Below are 12,134 nucleotides of genomic sequence, written 5' to 3'. Positions count from 1 at the left end.
GGTTCAGGTGATTCTCCTGCCTCAGCCTCCTGAGTAGCTGGGATTACAGGCGCCTGCCACCTCACCCAGCTAATTTTTGGATTTTTAGTAGAGACAGGGTTTCACCATGTTGGCTAGGCTGGTCTCGAACTCCTGACCTCATGTGATCTGCCCGCCTTGGCCTCCCAAAGTGCTGGGATTATAGGCGTGAGCCACTGTGCCCGGTCTATAACTTTTTCAAATGCCAACGTGATGCTCAAAAGAAATGTTCACTGGAGCATTTCAGATTTTGAATCTGGGATGCTCAACTGGTATGTACTCTGTGAATATTCCAAAATCTGAAAAAGTCCAAAATCCAAAAAACTGATCCAATACATTTCAGATATGGCATACTCAACCTGCACTGTGAAAGTTTTCTGTTTTGTTCTGAAATTTAAGAAGAAAAGTTTTAGGTAATAAAAGAACTTATGAACATCTAGAAACTTGAAGACATACCACAGTTATCTAGACCAACCAGGTAGTAGAAGAGGGTTGTCTTAGAACTTTAAAAGCATAGCAAAACAAAAGTAGTTCCATTAATCCATTAAAATTGATTTTAATGATTCTCTGAAAGTCTTTACATTCAGTATATTTGAAAATATGCAATTTAACTTATTACTCTAAAACTTACCTTTATATTCTGCACCCAATCTCAACATTAAACGCATAGGAAAAACCTTTGCCCAGGGAATCTCAAGCTTCTGGATAAGAATTCCACAAAGAAAAGGATTACTTGGTAATGGGAGATCATCAAGTTTCTGAAAAGTAGGTGTAATAAACAGGAATCCTCCATGATCCTTGCTACTGAGAAAACTCTCAGTAAAGGTAATATTGTCCAAGTTTTCTATGTATTTTCCTGCAAATAAAATCATTAATAAAAAGATTTTAAGTTGTTTTGTTATTGTTTTGAAGAAATGTTCTGAGTTTGTCCAAAATCCAGAAAACTGATCCAATACATATACACTGTCCCAATATAAACTGTCTGAAGTTAAGACACTATAGGTTTTTTTTCTTATTTCTGTTCTTGCAAAAGCATCTATTGAATACCTTCTGTACACAAAGCTCCCAGTTATTCCTAGATATTGGGGATTATGAACAAAAATTTGAAAATGTTTCCAACCTTCCAATTTTTCTCCTTATGGCATGGTCAAGTGAAAATTTATCAAATCTCCTAGTCTTGTACAGACAGTAAGGAAATTACATAGATACATTGAAAAATCAAGGAGGCAGGCCAGGCACAGTGGCTCACGCCTATAATCTCAGCACTTTGGGAGACTGAAGCGGGCGGATCACTTGAGGTCAGAAGTTCTAGACCAGCCTGGCCAGCATGGTGAAACCTTGCCTCTACTAAAAATACAAAAATTAGCTGGGCATGATGGCATGTGCCTGTAATCCCAACTACCTGAGAGGCAGAGGCAGAAGAATCACTTGAACCCGGGAAGCAGAGGTTGCAGTGAAGCAAGATTGTGCCACTGCACTCCAGCCTAGGCGGAGACACTGTCTCAAAAAAAAAAAAAAAAAAAAAAGATATATTTCCATTTTTAAAATACAAAAATCTGCATATAGACACTATTCACATAAAATGCTAATTTTAAGGAGACAAAATAATTATTAAGCTATTTTCAGAAATCAGCAATCTCTTCACAGAAATAAATCTTTAGTATAGCTAGCACAGCCAAAACCATAAATGCCTTTAACTAATTTATCCATTCCCCAGTCTGAACAGTTCAAAATAAAATGCCATACCTTTTAGAGCATCCTTATATATGGTGATAAATAGTGTGAAGATGTCCTTAGGAATAGTATCTTCATTTGGCAAACATAACAATAGAATAATAATTTCTGCCTGTCCCAAGCCATGCAATCCATTGGTTGAAAAGTACCAATATTTGTCTGAGGAATCTTAGATGATAAAAGAATGTAACTATTAATGTCAACTTCTATTAATCAAAAAACTAAGAACAATTGTTTTTGCACTTAACATAACTTTTCAAATTCCTTGTGTTCCCAAAGTTCTCCTTATGAAAACCTTAAACTGAATTGTATAAGATTCATATAAAGTAAGGAAAAGGATTATCATAGGGAGCCAATTAATAAATAACACTAAAATAAAAGATGCACTACATGCTGAAATGTAGTGGATAAGAATTTAGTTTCAAATAGAATGAAAAGCTGAGAGATACATTATGGAGTAGTGAGGATTATTAATTATTAAGGATTACTTCCTTACTTTTTAATTAGGTCACATGTCACTTACTTTAAAACTGTCTTTATTGCTACTAAATCAGGGTTCCTGCTTATTTCAGTTAAATTTCGATTTATCTAAAAGCCACAGGAGATATAGTCAATTGTATCATGAGTATCAAAATACAGCTGAGCTATATAAGCCCATGACCTTAACCTAAGATTGACAAGGATGCTAATAAAAATCTGTAAGCTCATGTTTCAAGTCCTACTGAACATAAATTTGCAAAATTTATTTACAGTCATATCTGGCTGAAAAACCAATATCCAACCTGCTTATTTTTCACTATGGCCAGTCAAAATCTAACCTGAAGATGTAATTAATTCAGAAATCCTGCTTACCAATTAAGCAAATAGGGATAAATTATTACTTACAAAATATGAATTTGACATTCACGAGTAGATTGGCATTTAGGACAAATGTAACAGGATGAAAGCCTTCACCTTCAAGAAGCAAAATGATCTGCTCATGAGATGGATGTTCTTCTACTACAGGCACTAAATGATGAAAGTAATATATTAATCAGGATAAATATCCTGTTAAATATGCTTACAAATGAAAAAAACAAATTTATAAATCCACCAGTGGCCTGATCAAATTTAAAAACAGAAGCAAACATGTTTCATAAAATCAACACCCCAGACAACTGTTATATACTAATTTTTACCTCTTTCCATGTAAAGTTACTAATACTGTAATGCATATATTACATATAGTATATTTATACTGTTGATTAAACAGCAAATGTATATAATTTTAGCACCTTCAAAGTTTGAAGACAAATGTTTTTATAAAGTAGATTCCAGTTTGGTAAGCACTCCATTTATAATTTTTGATATTTACAAGTCTGTGAAAGTAGTCTAGAGCCACGTTATATATGCTGCTTGTTACCACATGCCTATATCAGCTACTTGCGACCATATGCCTGTATCAGTGACCAGGTAGCAAAAAAAAAAAAGATCTTGACAATCAATAGAAAGATATGCATGGCATACAAAGAACAGGGCTTACTATATTTTTGCCACTACAGCTAGGTTCATGTAATGGCTCCCACTGACAGAACAGAGATCCAAAGCTTCATTCCCCTACATTATCACGCAGAGAACTGCCATTTCATATTGCAGAATGTGACATAATGCCTGGAGTGATGAGTGTCTATCCTAGAAACCACTCTGGGGTCGGGGTTAGCCATAGAATCTCCTGCTTAAAAAGGACCTTAGAAATCATCTAGGTTCTCTCTATTTACAAAGGAAACTGGGGCCCACGGAGATTAAGTAACACACTACAAGTCATAGATGTAACAAGTAGCAGACAAGGAACTAAAATTCCTAGCTTTGCCATCCAATCTAATGCTCTTTTCTTTAGGTATCATGCTCCTAAAAAAATAGTAATAATACAGTGTCAAAATTCTAATACAATGGAAACATTTCTTCGGGCTAAAAGTCTTAAGAGCTTCCCTCATAGACCTAATCATTCTAAATTAGTGGGCCAGATGTGATAAATGGATCATAAAAGTTCAAATATTTTTAGAATTTGTTTTTATATAATAAGACTTTCTGTAAACAAAAGTTACCAGCCTTAGTACATATTGCAACCAAACTAAGTTAAAAAAAGTACATTTCATATGTCACAGATAAAATTCATCAGTATATTTTTTTAAATCTTTTTAAATTTAAATAACTGCTCCCCTACCTGATCCCTTTTCTCCAGATGCAACCAGAAGTGGGGGCAAACTGTCCTCATCATTAGGTAGAAGACTAATCTTATTGCAGACATACTTGTTAATATCACACAGTAACCTATAATCTGAAATACTAGCAATAGGTAAATTGCTGTTAACTAAGACACCAGTAGGACTAGATGGTTCTTCAATTTCTGCAAAAACATCATCATCTAGTGTAAATGAACCAGAAGTAGGTAACCTCTCATTTCCTGTGTTCATAGACAATTTTTCCACTGATGGAACCTGAGAAATAGGGCTCTGAATTATCTCATTTCTTGTAATATCTCCTGTCTCATTGTTTGGTTTTTCCACTGTAGTAGAATGGGAATGATCCACTGTGTTTACTGTCTGTAAAACATGGAATAAAAAAATTAACAAATCAGTTCATATTCTCTGTTCAGCTATGAAATGAGATCACTATAGCCAAACATATCTTTTTAACAAGAATAAATAAAAACCAAAATGGGTTCAGAAATTCTCTTACAGTCAAATTTCCCAAGAAACAGTACCATTTTGATTCTTCAAATTCAGGAGCATAAGGAATTAAGAAGCATAAGGTTTTAGTTTTACTGCATGCTCAGGTAGGTATTAATGACTTAATATGAAGATTGGAAAAAATGAGGCAAGAAGAACTTCAAGATCCCATACCATATCACACAGTGAGCAAGCTTAGTTCAATCCAAGGCTCTCCCCTTCTTATGATAGCCAAAAACCCTTGGGTGGGCAGGGAGGAGGGGCAAGGCAGGAAGAAGGGGAGGGGAGTGGTTAGGAAGCAGTGCATTAGCTATATTCCACAAGAGTAACCACCTGGAAAAAACTACCCATAAAGACTATTTCACTAAAGCCTTTTTCTTTTTAGACTGTACAAAGTCAGTATTAAATAAGAACCATTTACGAACTCAATATTTACTAGCCTGTTCAGAGTTTTCATTAATATAGATTGACAGTAGGTGCTAGCTAGGAAACATACCCATGGTAATTACAGCTATTTGTAAAGTCTAGCTCATGAACTCTTGACAAACAGCATATGTTTCTACCAAATGTAAACTTCAACAGAGCTGATAAGTATCCATCTTTTCTCTCTCTCTTTTTTTTTTGAGATGGAGTCTCACCCTGTTGTCCAGGCTGCAGTGCAGTGGTGCAATCTTGGCTCACTGCAACCTCTGCCTCCTGGGTTCAAGTGATTTTCTCCTGCCTCAGTCTCCCCTAGTAGCTGAGACTACAGGCGTGCGCCACAACACCTGGCTAATTTTTGTATTTTTTTTAGTAGAGACAGGGTTTTGCCATGTTGGTCAGGTGGTCCTGAACTCCTGACCTCAGATGATCTGCCCACCTCGGCCTCCCAAAGTGCTGGGATTACAGACATGAGACACGGCGCCAGGCCTAGTATCCATCTTTTCTAATATATGTACCCAGAATCAACCAGGTGACTGGCACAGAGTGATGCTCAATAAATCTATTTAATGCATAAAACATTACTAATTCATACATAAATAGTTGCTTCTATGAGTATGTGCCACTTTACAATGAGAATTCTTAGTGATCTGGATGCTATTCTGTTTAACACCTAGCACATTTGTGTAATTGTAAGCATAAATATCACCATCACATACTTTCTTGAATGTTTGAAAATAACTAAATAGATATTAGTATAAATTAAATTACTAAATCTCCGTTACATTTCCCCATACCACTGGTTCTCAAAATGTGGTTCAGAGATCCCTGGGGTCCCCAAGACACTTTCAGGGAATTGGTGAGGTCCTAGAATTTTTTTCATATAAGTTAACAAAAAAAATAACATATCAAAACACATAGAATGTAGAACCAGATGTGAGAATATGTTTGTCTTCTATTAAGTCAGACATTAAAGAAATTGGCAAAAATGTAAAATAATGCCATTATTCTCACTAAACTTTTGTTCTGAAAAAAAATTTTCATAAAATATTATTTCTGCTAATGTAATAGCCTTATTTTGTAATTAGTTAATAAATATTTTTTAAATTTCTGAATTTTAATTTTAATATAGTAATTATCAATAGGTATAACCCACGAAATCTGTAGCACTTTAGGGTTCTCAATAAGAGTATGAAGGGGTCCTGAAGCTGAAAGTGTGAGAACCAGTCTCAAACTGACATTTAAAAAAGGCAAAATCTGGGCCCGGCACGGTGGCTCACTCCTGTAATAACCAGCACTTTGGGAGGCCGAGATGGGTAGATAACTTGAGGTCAGGAGTTTGAGACCAGCCTGGCCAACATGGTGAAACCCCGTCTCTACTAAAAATACAAAAATTAGTCAGGTATGGTGGTGGGTGCCTGTAATCCCAGCTACTCGGGAGGCTGAGGCAGGAGAATCGCTTGAATCCAGGAGGCAGAAGTTGCAGTGAGCTGAAATCAAGCCACTGCACTCCAGCCTGGGCGACAGAGACTCCATCTCAAAAAAAAAAAAAAAAAAAAAAGGTAAAATCTGCCAAGTGTGGTGATTTATACCAGTAATCTCAATGACTCGGGAGGATTACTAAAGATCAGGAGTTTGAGACCAGCCTGGGCAAAATAGTGAGACCACATCTCTAAAAAAAAAGTAATTAAAAAAACATTTTTTTTTTAACAGTAAAGTCTAAACCAGGCATGGTGGCTCACATCTGTAATCCCAGCTACCTGGGAGGCTGAGGTGGAAGCATCACTTGAGCCCAGGAGTTAGAGCCTGCAGTGAGTGGTAATTATGCCACTGCACTCCAGCCTGGACAACACAGCAAGACTGTCTCTCTCTTTTTTTTAAAGGGGGTAAAATCTAAAATATATTCACTATATCAATACATCCCTTATTTTAGGAAGCTCAAAGTGTTAAAAAAAAAAAAAAAGTACTCTTAATAGTCACACCAGGAATTATCTACGAAATAAAATTTTATTTAGTCAATTAAGTTATTCTTTCAATTCCTTACCATAGGCATATCAGGTGAGAGAGGACTAAAGTCTTCAGAACATCTTTTACTTCCAGATGATAATTTTGTTGTATCTGCAACTTCACCATTGGGCAATATACCATCTGCAAACCATACTCTCTTCTGTTCTTTGGAACATAGTCCTAGAGTCAATTGAAAAAGTAAAACATTTTAATCTGGTAATATGGCAACGATTTAATGCCGAATAGATTGGGAAATGTTTTCAAAAGCTTTTTGCTATCCAGTGACGACCCCTGAATTCTCAGGACTACAAAGATCTAGAGAAATGGCCTTTTGTGATTCCTCTACCCTGAGTGGAGTCTGTTTCTATCTAATTCATACAAAGGGAGCAAGAGTGGCCCTGGCAATCATATACTATGAAAAGGAATGGACAGGAGATGTATCTAATTCATAGCATATTAGACCAGAGGTGGCTCTGGGAATCACTCTGAAGAGGAGTAGATAGGAGAGATTATACCTTAAAGACAATAGAGAAGGACGATTTAAAGCCTTTATTATTGAGGCTAAGTTTGTGTGAGTATGGAGTAGAGACTGAATAACATTTAGGGACTAAGGTACAGTGATGAAAAGTGCAGTAGACTGAAGCATATATATATATATATATATATATATATATATATATATATTGCTTATCTATATATTCTTCATACATATATATAAAGAAAAAAAGAAATTTAAAAACCTAAAAAAAGGTAACAGGATCACTTGAAATGTCTTAATATCACAGGACATTTCTTACTACCACAGGACAATTCTTTCTTTTATTTAACAAGAGAAGCATAACATTTTTTGTTCTTATAATGTGGATATTGAATTTTATTCATACATATTAATATTTCCTTTCAAATTTGAAGGAAATAACTAGATATCAGCATAAACATTTTTCTCTTTTCTTACAAAGCATCCATAGAGGAAGGTTATGAAAATCTCTGCCAGATGATTTTAGAACAATTAAAAAAAAAAAGGTTCAATGTCTACTTTCCAGAACATCATAAAGATAACTCTGAAAAAATTTCAATTATATATACATATTTTTTGCAATGTAGGTAGACATATTAAATAAGATATCTTTCTCGTACTTGTAACATTTTTATAATTTAATCATTTGGGTTATCAATAGAATATATACATATTTTCAAACACAAATTATTCATCTTTAGAGCTATAATATACGACCATATAATGCTGTCTCATTTCATTATAATAAATGGAAAATAGTTACTGAGTAATAAACTGAAGTCCACAAAAATAGAAGGATTCAAATTTGCCTTTAACTGATACTTAGGATTATTTTCTAGCATGTTACAGACTAATAATTCATATTTAAAGACCTACATGTGCCTTACTCAAGATGCTAATTGATGATAGTTTGTAAAAAAGAACAGACAACTCAAAGATTTAAAAATAGATTTAGAAAACATTATTACTGTGGTAAAATACACAATTAAAAATAGATTTTTAAGGAAAAGTAGAGAGAACAATTATTTATCTATTGCCTCTCAAACCCAAGCTCACCCTCTACACTGGGCTCTTGGATGCCAGGTTGGAAGTCTGGAAAGTGCAATTCTCAGACTCTCTTGTTACTGGCTTTGGTCAGCTTTTTCCAATAGCAGGCACTGGTGGGAGACCATAAGGTGGGAAGAAATAAGAAGGAATTCTTTGTTTCTGGTTCCTGCCAGGATCTTTGCAGCAACACCACCAACAGATACAGCTGCTAGACTCATTATTTTCAGTACTCCTAACATCAAATCTGGAGGTCTACTTTAGTCATCTGAGCACCAACTATATGAGGCCTCTTCATGGTGCTGTGACCATGGCTTCTGACTCCCACATCTGAGATCCAAGCACCTCCTGGTGCTCCTGCACTGAGCTCTAGGCTTTCCCCTTTTGTAGCCCCAAACTCCAGTTGTGGTGGTTGCTTCCTGCAGTTACTAATTGCTGAGGCAGCCTTTTTGCTCTTCCAGTCTTCCAGCCTGCATGTGTAACCAATTCCCCGTATTAAATCCCGCTTGATATCTAGTCTGGTTTCTCTTTCCTGACTAGACTCCGGCTACATTAGAGAATTTCTATTTCAATAATTTATCTTTAGTCTAAGACACAGTTTTCTTCTATTACCTTCAACACTTGGTTGTTTAAGTGCTGAGATTGGCAAAGTTGTTGGTGAACGTATACTGGATGTTTGGTTCTCTTGAGGAGGCTGGACAGTAGTACATTCATCAGAATGATTAGATTTAAGATTAGAACCAGTTGGACTCATCATCCTTTCAAATGCCTGAGCTATAAAGGGGAAAACAATAGTGTTAAAATCTCAGATGTTTTCGGAATTTACTTCAAAGTAAATTACAATAAATATTCTATTTTTCAAGTTGTGAGGAGAAAGAAATGGCTAATCAAGAAAAAGAAGTAGCACTTGGCAGAGATACTGTCTGAGTAGCTAGCATAGGCTCTGTAGTTGGCAGCATGCCACTCTGATAAGCTACCAATAAGTTATTTCAATATTATATCTGGTGTATGTTTGATATCTACAGAGAATAACCCTTATTACATGACTGTTTTTGCCCTTGTACCCCTAGAGTCTATTTCCAACATAGTTTAGAGAGATTCTTTTAGATATAAATCATATCTCATTATTCCTCTGTTTAAAATCCTTTAATGGCTACCTAAAGTGAAAATTTAAGTTGTTACAATGGCTCACAAAACCCAACATAATTCATCCCTACCTCCTCCACTTTCCCAGTTACCTGTTTGACCTCATCTCTCACTACAATCCCACTCATTCACTATGGTCCAGCCACCCAGACCTCCTTCTTCTTCAAGTAAGTACTCCTCCAGCTTAGAATCTTTGCTCCTATTATTCCCTTGGCCTAGAATGTTCTCGTACTCACACAGCTTTATCATCTCACTTCCTTCCAGACTCTGCTCACATGTCATATTACCATAAAGCCTTACTCTGATCACATTATAAAAAATACCACCTAAGGCCAGGCACGGTGGCTCACGCTTGTAATCTCAACACTTTGGGAGGCCAAAGCGGGCAGATCGTTTAAGCTCAGGATTGCTTTGAGACCAGCCTGGGCAACATGGTGAAACCGCATCTCTACCATAAATACAAAAAATTAGCTGGGCGTGGTAGTGTGTGCCTGTGGTCCCAACTACCAGGGAGGCTGAGGTGGGAGGACTGCTTGAGCCTGGGAGGTAGAGGTTGCAGTGAGCTGAGATCACATCACTGCACTCCAACCTGAGTGACAGAGTGAGACTCCATCTCAAAAAGAAAAAATTTCCTTTTGCCACTGATCTGTTAACTATCTATCACTCTTACACTTTTTAAATTTTTTAATTTAGGGTATTATCACCATCTGATATCTTTTTGTTTACTATCCATCTCTACATACATTCATAAATTTCATGAGAATATAGCTTCTATTATGCTCTCAGCTTGAACTTCAAAATGCAGAATACTGCCTGAATACTGCTGAGTGATTCTTCATCCAAAAAACAAGGAACAACACTGATAGCTCTCCCTTCAGCATTTCTCCAAACTGATCTGCTATCAACGCTGCCACTGCTAAAATAATCTTCCTCAAGTGTCACTGAATGATGGCACTCATAAAATGGCTTCCATTAACCAAGTGAAATCCAAACACTTTACTCTGGATTTCAAAGTAATTTCTAACTTGCCTCAAATCTACTTATTGATATTCACATGTGTGCTTCCCTGAAACTCACATAATCTCAGGACAGCTTTCTCATTACCTATAATCTCTATTCAAATTATCTTTTTCTTCCAATCCTTCATGGAATATGTCTCACAACCCATGAACCATCTTTCTCTTCTTATTTGATACCATTATTTTAAATGATCACTTCTATTATTTTCAACCCTAAAGCTGGTATTAACTTTTATTTATGCTCTCCTGTGGCATATAAATTAATGATAAATAGCACCGTAAATGAAACTATATGCTATAAGACATCAAAATAGAATAAATTTAAACAGATAACTAAATAAGCTCATTCCACAGTATTTTCTTTGATAAACCAAAGCTTGATCTCAGTATTCTACTGAATTTCTTTAATGATCATATCTTCTCCCCTCCTGGACCCTTAGAGTCAAAATATGTCTGAATGCTCACCCAAAAATCTGACCTGTCAACATAAATAACGTTTCAAATCTTCATGGATGTTTAATTTCTTTTTAAGTGGGGGAGATAATTATGTGGGAGCTTGCTCTAAAATTTCTGAATTCTAGCAGATTGCCTTGGCTAACAGCACCAGCAGTCATCTTCTAGGCTACTGAAACAGCATAAGAAAAAACAAAACAACTATAAGCACTTAAACTAACCTCTTCATAAACAATGGTGGTAACATGGAAACATAAAAAGATTTACACTTTGTTATCTTCCAGAGCACAGGTCAACAGCAGGGAGAAAAGCAGCTTACCTCAGGCTAACAGACTCACATCAGAGCTTTTTGGAGAATTGCTGAAAAAAGTTATCTTCATTCAAAAGAGAAAAACAAATTATTATCAGGTATTCATTCCCCTGGCTAACAGGAAGCAGCGCCTGAGCTAGTGCACAGGTCTGGTCAAAAAAGGCCCAAGTAATATTTGCTGGGAATTAAACTGTCAACGAATCTTTGAAAATGCCAAGTGGTACTCAAAAGAATAAACATGGACTTGGGGAAAAAAACACAACACACGCACACACAAACACACACACACAAAAAACCTGTGAGAACTCAAAGACCACCAAGACTATTGTTAATAATTGTAGCTAGTTAGAGAGCCAAAGAAATAATGGGAAGTGTAATACGCAAAATTTTAAAGTTGAGAAAGGAAAAAAAACATATGAGACAAAAATGTGCAAATAGTGTGGCAGTCCTATGAATTTATAAAATCATAAATATTACCACCTTATCTTGTACTCTCATTTTAGGTCGTTATTTTCTAAAGGGTGTGAACAATTATCTTGCCCTATGCTATTAATACATAAGATTGAGTACTACTTATTGGTAGGTATCTACAAGTGTTTATTTAGATTAAGATGATTAACATGACAATGATGATAACAAAAACAAATAGGCAGATGAAATGCAGCATTTAGGGACTTAGTACCTGTTAAAAGTTAATGAACTGCCACTCCAGAAACTGAATGCTTCCTTTCCAGATTGGTAGTATTAATTGTGAGAGT

General features: G+C 35.8%; 1 protein-coding gene across 4 annotated transcripts in view; it reads right to left on the bottom strand.

Annotated features, from left to right (window-relative positions):
• The window catches only part of ZFYVE16 (zinc finger FYVE-type containing 16), a 79,012-nt gene that overhangs the window by 27,270 nt on the left and 39,608 nt on the right, over positions 1-12,134 (bottom strand). For all 4 annotated transcript variants that reach the window (XR_008660969.2, XM_055298175.2, XM_055298171.2 and 1 more), the window contains 6 exons: positions 9,061-9,222; positions 6,925-7,067; positions 3,956-4,334; positions 2,638-2,760; positions 1,765-1,920; positions 650-874 (listed from right to left, as the gene is read on the bottom strand). Coding sequence is in view for 3 of the 4 variants with exons in the window: in XM_055298175.2 (XP_055154150.1) it covers positions 650-874; positions 1,765-1,920; positions 2,638-2,760; positions 3,956-4,334; positions 6,925-7,067; positions 9,061-9,222 (1,188 nt within the window). In the remaining variant the exon portion in view is untranslated. The remainder of the gene's footprint in view (positions 1-649; positions 875-1,764; positions 1,921-2,637; positions 2,761-3,955; positions 4,335-6,924; positions 7,068-9,060; positions 9,223-12,134) is intronic.

The sequence above is a fragment of the Symphalangus syndactylus genome, chromosome 11, assembly GCF_028878055.3.
Source record: "Symphalangus syndactylus isolate Jambi chromosome 11, NHGRI_mSymSyn1-v2.1_pri, whole genome shotgun sequence".
Lineage (NCBI taxonomy): Eukaryota > Metazoa > Chordata > Mammalia > Primates > Hylobatidae > Symphalangus > Symphalangus syndactylus.
Note: the sequence above shows the minus strand (reverse complement) of the source record. Positions and strands in the feature narration are given on the sequence as shown.